The sequence below is a fragment of the Eumetopias jubatus genome, unplaced genomic scaffold (assembly GCF_037043125.1).
Source record: "Eumetopias jubatus isolate StellerSeaLion01/CBP00866 unplaced genomic scaffold, mEumJub1_p1.0 scaffold_14, whole genome shotgun sequence".
NCBI classification, from domain to species: domain Eukaryota; kingdom Metazoa; phylum Chordata; class Mammalia; order Carnivora; family Otariidae; genus Eumetopias; species Eumetopias jubatus.
In genome coordinates, this window is record NW_028274820.1 from 67,396,058 (window position 1) to 67,416,653 (window position 20,596).

The window sequence follows — 20,596 nt, forward strand, 5'->3', positions numbered from 1 at the left end:
TGTATGAGGCCAATCACAAAGACATTCTCGAACATGCAAGGGCTTGGGAAAACATACGAACGTGCTCCTTACTTTAAAGCTTATTTTAAAGATATGTTGTAGAAGTTCAAAAGATAAGGCAAAATATTGCTCAAGAAGAGGTAGCACAGGGGCACCTGGGTGGCTCAGTCGGTTAATCGTCTGACTCTTGGTTTCTGCTTGGGTCATGAGATAGAGCCCCACGTTGGGCTCCATGCTCAGCGGGGAGTCTGCTGGAGAGTCTTTCTCTCCCTCTGCCCCTCCCCACCTTTCTCTCTCTAAAAAAAAAGGAGAAGAGGTAGCACAAGCCCTGGAATCAGTAGAACTAGCAATGTGTTATGTTAAGTTTGGTAATCAAGCAAACAGGAGTGTCAGAGATTGTTCTTAAGACCAGCCATAGAATGGAGCAACAACAATGGGACTGTACTCTGGATCTAAACTGTAAGGTATTGTTAATGAGATCAAAAAGGGAACGGGAGATAAAGGTTTGTTGTGCTGCTTGTCTGGAAATAGGTTGGTAGAACAAAAAGTTGTTGATTTCTTTATTCTGATTTTTAGAGAAGTGTTAATAGCTAAAGAAAGGGCCTGAATAATATTAGTACCAATATCCACCATTGACAGTGGTTTACTCTGAGCTAAACAACGTGCTAAGTCCTTCCCCTGTGTCATCTATGGTCAAGGTCACAGGGGTGGATGCCAGATCCCTTCCCTGCCTCCCACCTGCTATTCTTAAAGTTCTTAAGATCCGGCAACCACTAGGTGGGACAGCTTGAACCCAGGCAGACTTGACGGCAGAGCCCTTCCCTAATCCCCCTACACTAATATGAAAACTTAAAGGTACACACTGGGAGATCAAAAAAAAAAAAAAAAAAGAAAAAAAGTTCTAAAACTACTCAAACCCTGGGAAATAGAAAAACATCATAAAATAGACCAAAAAGGACAATGAATAGATTTTAAAAAGCAGGAAATGTACAGGGTACTTCCTTTAACTTCAGTACATTAGAATAATAGAAAATGCAAAACTATACAATTTAAAACCCAATTACTTAGAGATAGAAAAATACAATCCAAAGAACTGTGGACTGGGGCGCCTGGGTGGCTCAGTCATTAAGCATCTGCCTTTGGCTCGGGTCATGATCCCAGGGTCCTGGGATCGAGCCCCGCATCGGGCTCCCTGCGCAGCGGGAAGCTTGCTTCTCCCTCTCCTGCTCCCCCTGCTTGTGTTCCCTCTCTCGCTGCGTCTCTCTCTGTCAAATAAATGAAGAAAATCTTAAAAAAAAAAAAGCAAAAACAAAAAAACAAAGAACTGTGAACTCCAATAAGAAACCAAAATGGCAGCTTCAGACTTGGTGGTAGGTGACAAGAAGGCTACATAATGAAATTTGAAACAGGGATGAATATTTACATAGAGAATGAATTTTTATTCATGGCTTATATATATATAAGAAACCTGACTCAAGAAGGTAAATCTCTAAAGAAAACAATGGAAACTTGGAGAATGGAATTAAGGTAAATGTTGACCTGCTTAATTAGAAAAAAAAATGGTAGACTTGATAAATCCTGGACCTAATGTTTTCGGATGACCAACAGAGTAGACTGATTTCTCACAAATCTAATGTTTTCAATGAGAAAAAATATCTACACACATTAAAGAACGAGGAAGAGGACATAACCACAGAAGCAGAGGTTGTTTTTAAGTTAAAAATGATCACTAGTACCATTCTGTGCTCAAACCTTGAAAATCTGAATGCATTGGGCAATTTTCTAAGAAATTTCTAAGAAATGGAAATTACCGTAATTGATTCAAGCAGCTGAAAACCTGAATAGAACAAAAACCATGGGACTGTCATCAGAGAAGTTTCCTGCCCACTGTTTGGCACACTAGTTTTCTCTAACCTGCCAAGAACAGCCACCCAAGCTAAATTCCATGCAGATTGTTCTGGTGCTGATGTTGTAGTTCAGCACTTGGCTTTGGGAAGGAAGGGTGAGATGGCAAGCATGTGTTTGGCAGCAATGGGATGAGATGCTGAAGAGGACATATCTGAGAAAAGCAGCGCCTTCCCTGGGAGCCTGCCTTCTCTCTGAGGTGTGCGTGCTCACTAACATCTGGAGGCTGATGTCCACTGTGTTTTCGCAGCCCCGAGCTAATGGTGAAGAAAATATAGCCTCAAGGAAAACAAGTCTATATTTAACATCCACGGCATCTTCTAAAATTTGTTGATCAAGAAAGAACTCTTCCTTCCTTGGTTCAGGGGAAGTTAATGTGGAGCTTTCCTTCAAAGAGAAAGGAGAAGCATTCAGACAAGTGGGTTTACCTAGTTTCTGAATTCGACTTTTGTGAAATGTCCGAGGTGGCCCCATGTCCTGCATGGGGACGTATGGATAGAGAGAGTCATTGTTGCCTGTGGCTGCTGCCTGTGATTCTATCTTCTCTCCAAATTCTGCTCTTGGGCACCCTGTCCCTTGCTGGAAGCCTGTCTGCCGTGTCCCCTCTGCCAGGTCTCTGCTGCTCTTGAGGAGATTCAGATCTTGTCCGCTGAGGATGCAGGTGGAAACCCCTCCCCACTTGCCTGGTTCCCAGGCCCGGAGATTGTTTGGGCTGGTATGCTGGGTGCAGAGCTCTGGTCACGCTGACTCCACTCTTGTCCCCCACTCATACCCCACCCCACATTCACACCAGAGCCGTTTTATATGTCTATTGGGCATCTTCTGTATCTTGGGCTCTCGATGACACCACTACCCTAACTCATCACTAGCTACTCCTTACCATCAAGATACAGTTCAAACTCCTTCATATGGCTTAACAAACCCTCTAAGCAGGTCTGGCCCCACTTGTTTCTGCAGAATAATCCTTCAGTACCTACCCCTCCCTCCAGACACTCCTGTGATCCCTGGTCTGTGTTCAGCTTTGGGGGCGGGGGTGGGTGTCATGTTCACTCTACCCCCCTGGTTCGTTTGCTCATGCTTTTCCTCCCGCTCAGTTTCTCTGCCTTGCAAGCCCATAGGTGTCAGCCTAGAAGTCACTTCGCATGGAGCCTGCCAGCTTTGTGTAAGGCCCTTCCAAAGAGCCTCATGGTACCCTGTGTTTGCCTCTTGAGAGTACATCCTGTGGCTGATGTATGTACCTGGTTCCTCCATTAGACTCAGAAGTTTGAAGGCAGAGGCTGTGTTTGCTCATCACTGTATCCCCAGTGCCCAATAGTGCCTGGTGCATAATGCATAACCTGTAAATATTTTATCCATGCAGTGAATGGATGGCTCTGCCATGTTATATATATATCCTTTATGCATTTACCAAATGCTGCTATGTCTCATGCACTATAATGTGTCACTTCATAAGTGCAGGGGAAACTCAGTGCCAGAATCCTCAGAAAAAGGGAGCTGAAGTGAATTCTTGACTCCAGTGCTCCTTTAGGCTGTCATCTGTTTGGGCCACATGAGTTTCTGCACAGTTGGGAGTTTGGCCTCTAGGTGTTTTTGCAGCACCCATAGAGCTATCTTCCTCTTATCTGCCTCTTTTCTGCCTTTTCAGGGGCCATTAAGGTTCAGTCTGCAGCTCTGAGCCACCCCAGACTGCAGGGGGTGGGCCTTCAGCTTCTGTCTCTTCAATTTTGCTGCTTTTCTTTCCTGCTTTCGGTGTCTGCCTGGCCCTTTCCCCATCGCCACCTCTACTTCCTTGATAGACCTCGCTCTACCAGGCTCTATCCAGCAGAATAAGACCTCTGCCCTCAACTAGCTCACCTCCTTGTAGCTTAGTTAAGCAAACATTAATTGCATGCATCCTCGGTCTACCCAAGTGTTGTCCACTTTGACTTCAGGACTTGTCCTTAAAGTTGTCATTTTCCTAAGTAAATCACGCCTACCAGCTGCTTTCGTGTTATTATTTGCCTCTGTTCTCAGTTGAGTGCTGAAAAAGAAATTGCTTGTCATTGAGACTTCTATCTGATGGAAGCTCTGCTGTTTTCAGAGGACGGTGACCAAGCCCCAGGCCACCATAAAGATATGCCGTCTTTAGTCCAGCTCTGCCAGGCCACAGAACCCAGGAGGGTCTCAGGGGCACACCTCCCCGGGCACGGGCCCAAGCAGAATCCTAGCCTCTGGGAGGGCAGGGACAGTATGTGTTCATCTTGGTCACCCTGATGCCTGGCAGTTTCTGAAATATGGGAGGCATTCAGTTTACATTCATGGAATTAGCAAAAGGCCGGAGGAAGGGAGTGAGGGAATGAGGAGCAAAACTGACACAGAGATGAGGGCAAGAAATGAGAGGTGTCAACTGGAGGATTTGGTGAAGGGGTGTGTTGCTCCTTCGTATGAGTGACATTTTGTCCCAGGGACTCTCAGTATCAGATTAGAAGAATCTGATAGCATAAATACTGAAATAAATACTCCAAATTTGGAGCGTTTGCAATAAGGGAAGAAATAACATTAGGGTAGTTATATAACAAGAAACATCTCCTAGATGCTTAAAGATTATAGCTCTAAGGAGGAAGAGAAACCCCACAGCTCCCTGAAGAAATCCAATGTTACAAGCAGCTGGGGCAGTAACTTCTTATTACCATGCATTGTTTCCATTTTGAAACTCCAGCCATATAGATTTGAGTGTCTTTCCTTCTTCTTCCTGTCTTTTCTCCCCCTACCCCTAAAGCAATCTCATCTCGCATTGCTGCATTTGAGTAGTGTGGGAATGCCCCCCTTTTTTTTCTGACCCTCCATATGTTAATACTCTTTGGCATTGGTTTTAGAGCAGATATTAAATCTGCTTTTATGTTTAATGTCATGTGCCCCCTTGAGTAGATTGGTTGGGTCTCACTGGAGTGTTGAGAAGGATTCTGAAGCTGCGTCTAAGTTACATGGGGGCAAAGTTCATGGGAAGAGGTGGAGAGGGTTGGAGAGTGGCACTACGCATGCCACGTCCCCATTCAAGAGGAAAGTCAGAGCAGGGAGCAGCATCCTTCAGGCTTTGACTTAAATGAGAGTCAATGTCTTCATTTCATTTTCCCTTAGAGCCTGAAACTGGTCGGTTTCCGGCTCACGTTCTACAATGGCTTGCATGTAATATCTTTGCAAGCAGGGAGAAAAAGAGAGTTGACGATCTCAACAGTGTTTAAACCTTTCCTCTAATCAGTTGATGTCTGATATTTGATCCTGAATCGGACTTCAAGGCCATGGACGGGGGTAGGAATGAGAGCCTGCTGAAAAATTTCCCCTGGTAGAACTATTTTCCAGTGGTTATTTCAGAAGCAGTTTAAGCTTCTGAAACTCGAGCTCCCCCTGGAAACCCCTAACTGAGCGTGTAAGTTGCCATCCAAATCGGTGGCCTGGAATTTAGATTCATGGGGAATCAGAATGTGCTGAGGAGTAGCAAGGAGCATTGACCGGCCACCAGGCACGTCCCATTAATGGCAGGCATGTGCACAGAGGCACGTAGTGCATGTCACTGAGGGAAAACATACACAGTCATCTCGTTGGAGGCATTCTTTTTCAGAGGGAGAAACTGAGGCCCGGCCAGTGGGCCAAGCTAGATTGCATTAGCTGTAATACCGACTGCGCCCTGCTAGTTGGTCAGTAAATGTTCCTGGACTACTTTCCATGTACCAGTTACAGACCCTGCAAATGGAATGGTGAGAAGACCCTCAAGCCCCCTGCCACAGGGAGCTTCCTTGCTTTTTGGAAGGGACAGACAACAGCACCCCAACAAATCAATGGTTTAGGGGACTAGCAAGTGCACTGAAGAAAATAAAGTGTGATGAACAGGGATGCTGCTTGACCTCAGTGTCCAGAGAAGGCTGCTTGGAGGACGTGGCATTCACATTTGGCCTGGAATGACACAGTATGCCAGAGTCAGTGTTGTAAAGATCTTGGGCAGGACCCAAGCCAGACGAACAACAAAACCAATGTCCGAGAGATGAAGGAGAGTCAGTGTGGTTGGAGCAGAGGGAGTGCCCAGAGTCCTGTCTTTTAGCTCCGATAGTTGCCGAATTGTTAGTGGTGGTAGTGTCTCGTAAGCTTTAAAACTGTTATTGTACTTCCTCGAGTTGCTTTTTTGTAAGCCATTGCATTTGGTTGGATGTGCTTGCTTAGTTGTACGGAGAGATTATGAAGAAATCTGTAAATTAAGGTGAACCTTATCATGAGCAATAACCCCTTTGGAGGGAGGCTCATCAGGTGGGGGGGTGGGGACATTTCTGCTCCAGAGAACCATGCAGTTTGGTCGGAGGTAGAGAATGCAGTGTCCAGTGACCATAAACAGATTGCTTCAGTGGGGAGAGAACATCACGCACCATCAACAGCTGACCTGCTCCCTAAACAATCTCAGTGAGCTCTCGTGCTTCCTCCCATGTGCGGATGACTCCAGCCTTGTGTCCACAAACACTTGAAAAGCGGCATGTCATGAGGGGGAGGTTACCTTCCTTGTAAAACCCACATCCACTTCTGAATTCTCATGTCAGTTGCTGGCTACAGTCTGGGCTCTGGCCCCTAAACTGGAAACTGGCGAGTTGTGTACTCTCCACACCCCTGCTCTGCCCTTGGTGCCTTTGCCTCTGCTGCCCCTCTGTGGGTCGCCTTTCTCCCAAGTCAAGGCCAGCCCAGACCCTCCTCCAGGAAGCCTTCCTTGTTCTCTGCCGGGGCCCGTCCACTCGGCACCCTGCATCGTGTTCTGGCTGTGGCCAGAACTGTGGCCTCCAAGAGGCTGTGAGCTCCTGGGCAGGGCGCATGTCCCAGTCATTGTGTACCTTTGCCCACCTGCACACAGTAGGGCTCGGTCACTGTGTGGTAAACGGCTGAGCAGGCCGTTCGTAAGCAGAGATTTTAGTTATTGGCCTGTTAGCATCAAAAGGACATGAAGGGAGGATTAATATTGAATATGGGCAACTATTTTCTTCTTTATATTCCTCTGAATATATGCAGCAAATATCATGATTTTTAGAATTTTTTATGGTGAAATGTACGTAACATAAAATTTGCTGTTTTAACCATTTATGAGCATACAACTCAGGGGCATTAAGTGCATTCACATTGATGTGCAGCCATCAACACCATCCATCTCTGGAACTTTTGGTCATCCCAAACTGAAACCCTGTACCCACTAAATAACAGTTCCCCTCTCTTCCCTCCCCCCCACCCCTGGCAACCGCCTTTCTACTTCCTGTCCCTTTGAATGTGACTGTGCTAGCTATTTGATAGAAGCAGCATCAGACAGCATTTGTCCTTTTGTGTCTGGCTTGTTTCATTTAGCATCATGTCTTCATGCTTCCTCTATGTTGTAGGACGAGCCAGAATTTCCTTCTTTTTCAGGCTGAATAATAATTCCACATTTGTATGTGTGTGCCACATCTTGTTTACCCCCTGCATCCATTGATGGACATTTTAGTTGTTTCCACCTTTTGACCACTGTGAACATGGGTGTGCAAATGTCTGTTCCAGGTCCTATCTTCAACTCCTCTGGGTATATGCCCAGAAGTGAAATTTCTGGATCCTATGATGCAATCAATTGTACAATTTAGAAACATTTTTAATCGTTCTGAAATGGTCATTTCAATTCAAAGCAAAGGTTACTTTAGATGGGGCTCAGCAGAAATGCAGGCTATGTCAAACTTTTGTTCTCATGGGCTAGGGATTGGCTGATGCTTGGTGACATGAAATGATTTGTTTTCAAGCCCGGTGTCAATTTTTTTCTTACAGCATCAAGCTTCTAGCTGTGCAGGAACTACTTGACAGAGAGGCCTTGGAAAAGGTAAATCTTTTGTTCTTACTACCCCACATTCACAAATTTAGAGCAGAGTGCCACACACAGGAAAAATTCAACTCCCTGTCACCAAAGACAGCACTTACTGCAAAGTGGGTATATGAACCATGCAAAATTTTCATCCAGACTCCCTACATGGCTCATATCCTGTTACAAACTCAGTGTTGCTTGGCTCCTTCATGGTTGTGTTGAAAGCAGAGGCAACCTTTCTTTTCCTTTCAACACCAGGCACTGGACCAGACTCCATGTTGGCCCCTTCACTCCACTTCTGCTTGTGGGTGGTAGTTAACTCTCTGGGCTTGTGGATGGTGGAATGGAGGCCCGGTGAAGTTAGGTCACGTGCCCAAGGAAAATTAGCTAAGCAGCAGATTAGAGATTTGAACCCCACGGTTCCATTTCCCAAATCAGTGCTTTTCCTGTTTAACAGGCAAGTTCATGAGTTTGGTCCCCTTTTTAGGCTATTTATGAGGATTAGGAAACTCCCTCCCCACCTCAAACTAATGTTTTGACTATGCTCCGGAAGGGATATCCAGTGTTTCAGCTTTGTGTGATCAAGTCAAGCATGCAGCTGGGGATCCTTTGCGGGTTATGAGTTCAAGTTCTGTGTGCAAGGTGGGGTAGGCTCTGGAAAACAGATCAGGCAAGACCAAGAGTCACCTCTTGGGCCTCCCAACTCATACCAAGGTGCTCCATCTCTTCCTGAGTGTGTAGCTATGGGTGCTAATTAGAATCTATAATGTTAGCGTAAAAGGAAGTGGTTAGAGATATAAACACTCAAGAAATATTATTTTATTTATAGGATTTTAAATGTTTGGATTAGTGGCCAGTCTGCTGGTTGGCACTGAAGCAAAGTCTTTAAGCACCAAGCAGTGATGTGCAGGGAGGGGTCTGCTGAGCACTGACTCTGAATTTAACATTCCTTCAGGCTCATTTTCGTCCCAGGTAGAACAGGAATGTTGCTGCTCACCTGACCTCAGAGAGACAACATGAGAACCAACGGAGTTCGTGTAGCGGAAGGGCTTTCAAAAATGCCAAAGCACTCGACACATATTAATTCTTAATTACCTGTATTAATTCTTAATACACATCCAGCCATTAAAATGCACGAGGCTCTAAAAGATATCCTTGGGCCTAATGGCAATGTTGGATATGGATCGTAGATTAGATTAGAAAGTATTATATCAATGTGAACTTTCCCTGACGTCGATAACTGACACGTGTCAGAGAATGGACTTATTCTTAGGAATTATACACTGATGTGTTTAGGAGTAAAGGGGCATGCTGTTTATAACCTCTTCTCAAATGAGTCAGAAAAAACTAATGGAGATATGTGTATGTATATATGAGCCAGAGGGGGAAAGAGCATGCATAGATGATAAAGCAAATGGGGCATAGTGCTGACAGTTGGCCCTTCTGGGGAGAGGAGCATATGAAGATTCTTTGTGTGTTTTTGAAACCTTTAAAAATTTACCTCTCCAAAAACAATTTTCTTCTCAATATTCTCTACAGTTCTTTTGTTTTACTCCTTAATTAACTATTTTTTAAAGATTTTAATTATTTATTTGACAGAGAAAGACAGCGAGAGAGAGAACACAAGCAGGGGGAGTGGGAGAGGGAGAAGCAGGTTCCCCACTGAGCAGGGAGCCCTACGCAGGACTCGATCCCAGGACCCTGGGATCATGACCTGAGCCGAAGGCAGATGCTTAACAACTGAGCCACCTAGGTGCCCCTGTTTTGTTCCTTAATTTAAAAAAACCTCAGAAACCATCAGACAAAGCTCATAAACGTGGCGTCCATGTGCTAAGCTATATCCGTATAATAAAAACACAGACACTGAGAGTATCGATTAGGTCTTTCAGCTGTGTTAATATTGGATTTGGAGAAGCCGCATGGGCAAGCCAGTTTGGGGGTACTAACTGCTGGCAGAGAAGGGGGTCAGGGCTCGCTATGGGTTGAGCCTGTCTCCTCCTTCCTAACTGGGGCATCCTGGGTTACTGACCCTCTCTGTGCTTCAGTTCCCCAGTCTCTAAAGTGCAGATCTTTAGCATCATCCCCAGTTCACAGGGGTTTTGAGAAGATGAAGTAGACAGTCAATGTAAAGGACTTAACTCTGTGCCTGGCGTTCGGTGACCCCCAGAAGTTAGTGGCTGCCCCCGGTGTTCCCCTCCCACCCCCTCTTCCCTCTTTCTCACCAAGTCCAACAATGGTTTTGTATTATTCCTCCATCTCCGTACGTGACAAGTGGAATGACTTTTGAGATGGTCTAAATATGCACAGAGGCCAGCTGGGAGCCAAGTTCACTTAGTGTCCTGCTTCCTTCCTTCTTTTGTTCGTTCGTTTGTTCATTCATTCATTTATACCAAGGCCTCTCTTGAGCTTTCTATGTGCCAGGCAAGTAGCAAACATTTTTAGGAAAGTCCAGAAGCAACCAGTTGACATGAATTTGGTCATCAGTGTCATTTTGAGGGACACATGGTACATTACCTGGCATCGTATTATTTTTTGCAGCAAGACTGGACCAGTTCAAATGCTGGAATAAGATAGGTTCCCAAAAAGCCTCATGATGTATGGGTTCCCACCCACCTGGACAAGTTAGAGAACCACCAAGAAAAGTTCTTAGCAAACTGCAGGGCTTTGCTGCTCAAAGTGTGGTCTGTAGATCAGCATCATTGTAAGCTGGTTAGAAAAGCAGAATCTCAGGCTCCTCCCAGACGCCCAGAATCAATCTGTATTCTAACAAGACCCGTTGAGTTGTGTGCACTAAGGTCCAGGAAGCTATCCTGAGGATAGCATTTATGATCCACCATCCCTGCTGTTGATTCACCCATCTTAATAGAGAACCTCTGAGGTGTCAGATATTTGCTTTATCAGTTAAGCTTTTTTTTTTCTCACCAAAAGAGAAGCAAACATCATCATTCTATTCGTCAGAACCCAGTTTTTATCTTTAGTTTTCCTGCTTCTTCCTTTCATTTAGAAAATAATCTTATTTAATTTAGTAGGTAGAGCCAGAAAGCCTCCATTTAGACACACGTCCTGCAAACCTCAAACCTCTTTGACTGTCTTTGGAGCTGGGCTTCCAATGGCAGTCTGCTTTTAGGGTTCGCAATGACTGAACTCCTGAGACTCTGCCACGGTGGAACTGGTCCCCCTCCAGACACAGTCCCTGTTTCCGCAAGGCCCCAGAGCCGGCTCTGGGGAGGATCTTTTGTCAGAGAGCCAAGGTCCCCTCCAAACCTCACCCCTGTTTGGCTGCTGGACCTGGCAGGGGACCTTCCTTGGAGGCCCCAGCCCTTTTCTTCATGCGTACAACTGATCTCTCTGGTGCCCTCCCACCCTAAAACACTTGGGTTTTACTTTCTAAATGATCCCTGATTGTATCGTGAATATGGGGAAAATTCTTTTTTCCATACTCTGTTTTCTCATATTTTCTCTGCTTCCCTGTCCCAGTGGTTCTTACTGGGCTTCCGGGGCCTTTATGGCTAACATCTGCCCTACTCAGCATTAAAACACACTTCCTGGGGAGATGTGAATGGTGAGCACGTGCCCAGTGACCCTCACACACTCGGTAGGGTTCCAGTTTTTGCCTCTCCTAACACTGCTCCTCTTAAGTCAGGTGCAGTAGATTGGGGCGGAGGTTAGGGACCCTGGGGGGATTAGGTCTCTGAATTTCTCTTCTCTACAAATACTACAAAAAGTCATTTCCTGGACAAGTGTCAGTCATTTGTCATATATTTAAAAAATAACCTATAAACCATACAATTAACAAGCTAAGTTTCTCTACCAATTTCTTGTCTTAAAAAAAAAAACTGTTGGAACCATGAGAATATTACTTAATATGCATACATGTCAGGACATGTGACATTTCCCTGACAAAATGTTTTGGATTTCACTGGGCTTTGTCATCAAGCATCCATCAGGTGCCAAGAGTGAGGACTGGCTCCGAGAAGGATGCACACCATCCTGTTCTCTCCGTTCTCTCTGCTTTAAGTGCAGGACGCTTTTGTTTTTCTGAACTTAAGGCACGTAGACTTGTTTCCCAGGCTTTACAAACGGGCCCATCTAATGCCTTTAAACGTGGCATTGCTTGAAAGGAAATAAAAATATTGGTACAGCTTGATTTAGTAAGATCATTTTTCAGTGGCCCTTTCAAATAGCTTCCTGCAAAGCTGCAAACAATAGTTTGGCCGTTCAGTCCAGCTGGAGGTCACCCTGTTGCTGGACGGGCCAGAGGGCAGAGCACCAGCTGACCCAACCCGGATCCAATCTGCCTGAAAAGCTGCCTGTGTGAGGTTCAGGCCACCCAGCACATGGCCATCGCTGTGCTACCCCCGCCCCGGCCTCCACAGGCCATGACTCAGCCATTAATCACAAGCTGGCTCAGCCCACGCTCTGTCCCCTGGAACCCTGGCTCGGAGGGTGCCCAGACTGGGGTTGAATCCAGCTCTGATGTCTACTGGCTGGAGGATCTCTTGGGCAAGTTATTGCTCAGACTCAGTTTCTTTTTAACATGAGGTGAGCTCATAGTAATACCTACCTCCCTGGGATTTTTTTATGAGAATTAAGTGAGATAACGTGTGAAATAAAAGAAATTATGTATAGAGTGAGCACTGGAGAGATGGTGGCTAGTGCTGTCCCTGCTACTGAGATTATTCTCGTTGTCACCATCACCATCAACACCATCATCACTGATATCTCCTTCTCCTCCTTTCTTGAGAAGCCCAATTTGAGATTGAGCTGATGCCATTAGAGGACATTGAAAAAGGAGTTACCACCCCTGCCCTCCCCCCGTTTGGCAAATTGTCCAGGACAAAAGGCCTGCCAGTCTTCGTGCCTGCTCTTGGATATTTTCCCTAGAATTTCAGCTTTGAAGCCCGGCTCTGAGTCTAGTTTTCCTACAGGTGGAGAAGATGATCCCTCAGACCTCTTTTGGCACTTCACATGGGAGATGAAGCGTATACATTGCACCAGCGAAACTAGAAAAATTGAACTTGATATTCGCACTTGAATGGATAGTCAGGGACTTTTGCAGCTGGACCCTAGTGATTCAAAGTTAGTAGCTTCCTGGGAACTTCCAGAAGGAAGTAAGGGGTAAATAATAGTCACGTCGATGTGTATGAATAACCTAAGGATGCTAAGTGCTTGTATCTATAGCTGGTGACCGGCTTTCGTGAACATACGCACAGGTACACACACAAGCTTTAGCTCTAACATTATATGCTTTTGGGGTGTTTTTTTGCTGTGATTTGGACTTCCAGTTAATTTAGTTTGTGCAGCAATTGAGTACTTAACACTGTGCCTAAGTTGTACTGTATACCAAGGGGCATACAGTTATATAAATACATTTGAATGGCTTATATAAAATCTCAGAATGCCAGAGTTGAGGGAAACTGTTCAGACCATGGACTCTAACCCTGTCATCTTTCAGACAGGACATGGACGCTGAAGGAGCTGAAGTGTCGCCTTGACCCAGGGCCCATAGCAGTTGTTAAGGAACCAGGAGTGACCCCAGAGGAAGGGGCTCCATTCCAGACAGCCACTGCCTGTCTCCCATGATCTCATTTAATCCGGACCTTAGCTTTCGCAGACTTTGTGGAAGCTTCTATCTCTGCATCTTTGAGGAGTGGGAGCTGACCCAGAGTGTCAGTCCCTGGCCAGGTGATGGAGAGCTGAGACTCAGGGCTTTTAACAGTATGACTTGTAGTGAAACAGACGCAGGCAGGTAGTGTTTGTCTCCCCGAGCCCCCTTGGGTCCAGCAGGGGAAACAGAGAATGTGGGCTGGGGGTTGGAGGAGGAGGCTGTTGGAGGTTCAGGGCTCTGGATGTGGACAGGACCAGGGGAGCATCTGAGCGTGGTGTGAGGGCTGTGGGGGTCTGCAGGCCTGCCAAGGGGGAGCAGCGGAGAACATGCAGCAGACACACCCTCCACTTAGACTCAGTGTCAACATGAATAGCTTCGAGAATCTTAACATAAAGTCCACTTAAAAATACCTTTTAAAAAAATAGCACTCTGTCTTCATTTAAAAATATCAGAATGAGATTCTTCAGCTCTCTTGGTTTATTTTTTCTCCCATGCCTGGTCCTTCTTGTACTCTGAGCCTAATTCAAATGCCATCTTGAATGGTCAATATTCATGTGTCTGTTACTTTTTTTTTTTTTTTAAGTGGGTTGAGCCAGATCAGTGTCTAAGCGTGATTAAACTCATTGTAATCATGTTTCTGGCCAAATCCTTTCCCGCAGGCAGCTGGTTACCTTCCTGGAAGGGCCAGGAAGCAGAAATGGAGACCCCTGTGAAGGTCAGGCTCCCCCTGTTGGCTCTGTGGAGTCTGGCTCAGGCCCACCGCCGGCGGCGGGGACACATCCACCCCTTCACCAGCTCAGCTTTGCCAACTGCACACTTGGACCCCACCCCCATCTGGAAAGGGCTCTTGGCTGGGGTACTCCCCACCCCCCAGCACTTCAGCTGCCAGAAAATGGAACATCTCAGTGAATTATGGCCCAGGCTTCACAGTTCATTAAAAAAAAAAATGTATTTTCTCGTTATTCTTTTCTATGTAATTTTAGGGGCTCTCACTACCTTTCTTTCTTTATGAAAAGATTTATATGAAGTGAGCAAAAAGTAGAGTTCCAAATAGGGCTCTTAAACCCCCTTTAGCTTCCTTAGCTATCAAAGAGACACAAATTAAGCAAGAGATTCTTTTAAATTTGTTACATTAGCAAAGTTTTTTAAACAACAGCATAGAATGTTGACGTGGCGATAGAGCCGGGGCCCCCATTCATTGCTGGGCAGGGCTGGTGATGAGGCGCTGTCCTTCCATAAGCTCTTGGGCAGCATGTTTTATCAGCCTTTGAGATGCCCCTACCTTTTGGCCAGTGATCCCATTCCTGGATGTTTATCTTAAGGAAATGATCCATAGGGGCGCCTGGGTGGCTCAGTCGCTAGGCCTCTGCCTTCGGCTCGGGTCATGATCCCAGGGTCCTGGGATCGAGCCCCGCGTCGGGCTCCCTGCTCGGCGGGAAGCGTGCTTCTCCCTCTCCCACTCCCCCTGCTTGTGTTCCCTCTCTCGCTGTGTCTCTCTCTGTCAAATAAATAAATAAAATCTTAAAAAAAAAAAGGAAATGATCCATAAAAACAGAAAACAATAAACGTGTCACATCATGCTTTCTAATTATGAATAATGAATGGCAGTTCAGTGCTCCGTGGGAAGGGAAGGGGTAAACAGCCTGTGGTGGCCGTCCCCAAACCTGCAGTGTGTGGCGACTTGTCCTACTTTCCTCTTTGCCTCTGTCCTCTTTCTCTTCTCTCCTGTACTTGGAGTTTCCTGTGCCCTGCACGGTCGGCCTTCAGCCTTCCTCAGCAGTCCTGAACCCTTAGGAGCCTGGTCCCTGGCCCAGTTCATTGACTAAATCATGGCTTACCCTAGCCAGCTTCTAACCCAAGGCATTTTTATTTAAACTTTTTTTTTCTTTTTAAAAAATTGGGAACTGATTTTATATAAAACTTAAAAATTTTATAGGCAGTTATCCATTTCTGGTCATTTCTGTATAACTGTTTCTGTTTTTGTAATGAATATATAATGATTTTATGTTAACCAATGTTTCATAACATTTTGAAGCCATTTAGATACAATGCTAGGAATTTGGGAGTGGGAAAAGGAAAGACATCCTATCTGAAGCTTGTCTTGTCTAGGTGAGTCTGAGCCCACTGCCGCCTTCTACCTGTGATGGGTTGTCCCTGGGGCCATTCTTCTTGATGGTTCCATTACTTTGCCTACACACTCTGAATTCATTATGTCTTCATCTCCTAATTGGTTTTGTATTTAGAGAGGAAAAAAGGAGAAATCTCATATCCATGTGGATTGCAAGCTCAGGCAGAGGCCAACACGAGGCCTATACCAAGAGCAGAAAGATCATTCCATTCAGCCTTCAAAGAGGAAGGGGACCTTGAAAACTCACCACTCTATGTTTTGCTATGAATTGTATCATCATCAACGAGAGAGAGTTTGCCTGGCTTCTTGTAGTGGCTTATAAATGATGGGCCGGGCTTGTGCACTTGTCTAGTCGATGATTTAAACATAGTGTGTCCATGTTAATATGTTTCCTGTGCTGACTCTTGGCTTGAGATTCCTTCTTTCCTCTTCAAGAGGGCATCTGGAGGCTCTCGTTCTGGAAATAGCAGAGTAGCTGATATCAGCATAACCTTCCCTCAGATAACAATGATCAACCCTGGGTAAAATGCAGACAACTATTTGAAAGCACTGAGAGCTTCTGAAAGCAGGCAGACATGGGCGAGCCATCAACCCTGGAAAGAAGGAGGCAGCCCTGGGTGAGATCCGTATCTGTTTGGCTTTTCCCCGATCGCCTTGCCTGGCCTGTGTGTTCAGCTAGAGTTCAGGCAGGAGATCTTGAGGGGGGAATATCACGAGTCTTCTCTCTTTTTCTTTTTTCTTGGTCAGTCTAGCTAAAGGTTTCTCATTTTTTGTTGGGCTTTTCAAAGACCTTTAGAGTTTGTTGATTTTCTCTGTTATTTTTTATCTTCTATTTCATTCAGTTCTGCTCTGATCTTTCTTGTTTCTTTCATTCTCCTTGCTTTGGGTTTAGTTTACTCTTTTTTTTCCCTCTGGTGTCTTCAAGTGGAAGCCTAGGCTATTGATTTGAGATCTTTCTTCTTTGCTAAGATGAGCATCTACAGCTATAAATTTTCTTCTAAGAACTGCTTCGATGACTCGCATAAGTTTTGGTATGTTGCATCTTCATTTTCATTTATCTCAAAGTATTTTTAGTTTGCCTTGTGATTTCTTCTTCTTTCTTCCCACTGGGAATTTATAAGTGTGTTGTTTAATTTCCACTTATTTGTGGATTTCCCAAAATTATTTCTGTTATGGACTTCTATTTTTTTTTAATTTTATTTATTTATTTGACAGAGAGAGGCACAACGAGAGAGGGAACACAAGCAGGGGGAGTGGGAGAGGGAGAAGCAGGCTTCCCGCTGAGCGGGGAGCCCGATGCAGGGCTCGATCCCAGGACCCTGGGATCATGACCTGAGCCGAAGGCAGACGCTTAATGACTGAGCCACCCAGGACTTCTAATTTTTTCCCATTCCACAGTGGTCAGAGAACATGCCTTACTTGACTTCAGTCCTTTTAAATGCATCGAAGCTTGTTTTATGGCCTAGAATATGATCTATTCTGAAGAATGTTCCATGTACAATTGAGAAGAAAGGGTATTCTGCTGTTGTTTGGCTGAGTGTTCTGTAAATGTTTATAGGTCTGTTTGGTTTATATTGTTGCTTAAGTCTTTTATTTTCTGTTAATTTTCTCTTTAATTATTGAGACATTATCAAAACATTATTGAAAGTGGGGTGTTGAAGTCCCCAACTATTGTTCCTTCCTTCAGTTCTGTCAGTTTTTGTCTCGTGTATTTTGGGGTTCTGTTATTCGGTGCATATATTTATAATGGTTATGTCTTTCTTACTGAATGACTCTTTTAGTATTATAAACTGTCCTTTATCTCTAGTAACAGGTTTAATTTTAAAGTCTATTTTTCTAATATTAGTTTAGCCATTCCAGCTTCCTTATGGTTGCTGTTTGTATGATGTGTCTTTTTTTTTTTCTTTTTACTTTCACCTACTTGTATCTTTTAATCTTAAGTGCTATCTCCTGTACCCAGCATATAGTTCGATATTGTTTTTTACCCAATTTGAGAGTCTCTGCCTTTTGATTGGGTTATTTAGTCCATTCCAATTTAATGTTATTATTGATATGGTTGAGTTTACAGCTCCCATTTTACTTTTTGTTTTCTGTATCTTACATCTTTTTTTGTCCCTTTCTTCCTATTTCACTGCTTTCTTTTGCATTAAGTGAGTATTTTCTAAGGTAGCATTTTAATTTCCATAATGATTTTTTACTCTGCTTTTTGAGTTATTTTCTTCATAGTTGCTGTTGATTTTACTATGTAAATCTTAACGTATCAGATTTATACTCACTTCTTTCAGAGTTGTACTAACTTAATTCCAATGAGAGATAAACACATTACTTCTGTACAGCTATATCCCCCCTTCCCCTTTTTGAACTGTTGTTATACATGTTACATCTAACTACTGTACTACAGACCCAACTGTATGCTATTATACTCATTACTTTATATACCTGTATGGCTTTTGAAGAAGATGATGAGAGAAGAAAGGAGAACAAGTATCTGTAGCATTAGCTACATTAACCTTCTTATTTACCATTTCCATTTCACTTCATTTGTTCCTGTGGATTCACATTACCATCTGGCATCGATTTCTTATTGGCCTCATTATCTTATATGTATATACAAATGGGTGGATGGATGAGTGGGTGGGTGGATGGATGAGTGGGTGGGTGGATGGATGAGTGGGTGGGTGGATGGATGAGTGGGTGGGTGGATGGATGAGTGGGTGGGTGGATGGATGAGTGGGTGGGTGGATGGATGAGTGGGTGGGTGGATGGATGAGTGGGTGGGTGGATGGATGAGTGGTTAGGTGGATGGATGAGTGGGTACATACATACTACATGCATACATACACAGTTGGCAGGCAGACAAATAGAACATACCAGATTGCCATATAAAAATTTATTTACTGCTATGAGTCATGGTCAAAAATATTTGAAAACTGCTGTCCTGCACTATTTGTTGGCTTGGAGGAGGGGAAGAGGCTCGCTCTGGGATTTTTTTCAAGTACTCGAAAGGCTTGCACTTAGGTATATCCTGAGCACTTTCCCCTCTGACCTCGTTAGTCTCTTGACTCTATGTTGCTTCTCAACAGAGAGAAAACGTGCTCGACTCACTGCATTCCCTTCAGAATTGTTGTATGTAGCCACCACCTTGTACAAACACTCACATCGCCATGGTGACAGGAGTTACATGCAACTTCCTGTCTTATTTAGTCCGCCCTCAAATGCTTCTGTTATCAGGAAATGCTAACAATGAATTGGTGCTGAGAACTTTCAATTCACTTTTTTAGAGAATTCTGAGACTTTTCATGAATGATTCATTCATTCATTTCTTGAGAGCATGACTTTGTACTTAGCAAGGTGTGGGTTGGTTTGTCATTTTAAATGAAACAGAAGGGCAGGCAGGTAAAACTGTTTTGCTCAATTGCTAAACATTTATGCTGGGTGTTCTCAGTGGGTAAAATTATCCTGATGAGCTGGTCACCAGGGCTTGTTTTGTCAGAATTAATTCAGTGGAGAAATCTATCAAATTGTTAACTACCCATTTAGAATGAGTAATTCCTACAGCTGATAAAATATTTTTTTATTAACCTTCAAGAGGCATTGAAGTGGTGAGCTTGGGCCTTAACAAGATTCCAAACTTCTCAGAAAGCATCCAACCTGCTTTCAGAGATTTTGATCTATCTTGGTAGAATTTCAGAAGAGTGTACTGACATCCCTTATGAACACAGCCCAAGACCACTTTCTAGATCCTAGACCTGGTTTCTCCTCCACATTCTGACTGTGCTGCCCAGCACTCCTTGCCTCACCCCCAAATCTGTCCCACCTAACTCTCGTCCATGAGATGCAGACCCATTTTCACAGGCAGAATTAATTAGGTTGGAAGAAGTCAGCCAGAGAAAACAAAGCAGCTCCCCATATATGAATTATTCTAAAATTACCTGCCCTCCTAGTTATCTGTCAGTGACTTCCTGTACCAGTAGCCAGTCTCAAGAGATTTATTTAAGTGGCTCTGTAGAGTCATTACTGAGACACAGAGCATCTTCCTGATGTGTCCAGCCCTCGGTATCCACAGGAATCAGAAGTGCCTAGGACTAAAGCAAGATCCCCAGCATTTATAAGCCAAAGAGCTGAACTTGGAAGGGAAAGTGACAAGCTCTGGTTTTTGGCCTGAATTTCCAGCATTTGCACCAGCTCCAGAGATGGGGGTAGGAGCGGTGGGCGTAGATCAAAGCCTTCCCCCGCTTGATTACAAAATTATGAGACTGCTAATCTTCCCTCACAGGCAAGACTTGTCTTCCCTTCCTCTCTCCACCTGGCTGAAACCTCTAGTTGAAGAATAAATTGCTACATATCGATTGTTCATTTTATTTCTCATTACCCAGACATCCCTGTTATGCACTTAGTCTGTATGGCTATATTTGTGAATAAGAAAGGAAGAAGTAACGAGTATTTTTAGGCTTCATTTCAGGATGTGGCAGGGACATTTTTTTATGTCGTTTTTGGTGTTTAATTTATTTAGCAACAGCACTTAATTTGCTTTTATTTATGAAAAAAATGCAACGTGTGTGTGTGTGTGTGTGTGTGTGTGTGTGTGTGCACGCACCACCACGTCTTCTTCCTGGATAAAGTTCTGTCCAGTTGATTGGTATTTATACAATGGCTAGAAAAGTGAGATTTCTAGAAAACTTGAAAGCAGAGAGAAAAATTAAAACATAGAAAAGGGTTATTTGGTCTCCATAGTTGAATTTTGTTTCCGTCCTTCATTTATAGTGTTAACAGATAACCTTCTAAGACGCAAAGTGGATCATATGACTCCTCTCCTGTTCTTGCTTCAGCAGGAAGCTGAAGGGCATAGTGGGGTCCCATAGACAAGGATATGGGTCCTGGCTCAGCCCCTTGCCCTCTGGGTGATCTTAACCCCTCCAGCCCCACATTCCTCATTTCTCCAGCCATGGTGCAGGTCTCATCAAGCCACGTGTGTAAAGAGCGGCGGTAGTGTTTGACTCACAGTGAGCTGTTTTGGTTACAACCCATTCACGTGGACGTCTCTTGGTGCCCTGCAGGACGCTGTTCTGGCATCCGTGGCATGGCCCTTGCCTGGTGTGCAACTGGATTTTTGTACCACTTCTCT

At 44.4% G+C, this 20,596-nt stretch overlaps 1 protein-coding gene across 5 annotated transcripts in view; it reads left to right on the plus strand.

Annotated features, from left to right (window-relative positions):
- EEPD1 (endonuclease/exonuclease/phosphatase family domain containing 1) overlaps window positions 1-20,596 on the plus strand; it is a 156,040-nt gene that overhangs the window by 63,924 nt on the left and 71,520 nt on the right. For all 5 annotated transcript variants that reach the window (XR_015766790.1, XR_015766788.1, XR_015766791.1 and 2 more), the window contains exon 3: window positions 7,702-7,753. Coding sequence is in view for 1 of the 5 variants with exons in the window: in XM_088018609.1 (XP_087874735.1) it covers window positions 7,702-7,753 (52 nt within the window). In the remaining 4 variants the exon portion in view is untranslated. The remainder of the gene's footprint in view (window positions 1-7,701; window positions 7,754-20,596) is intronic.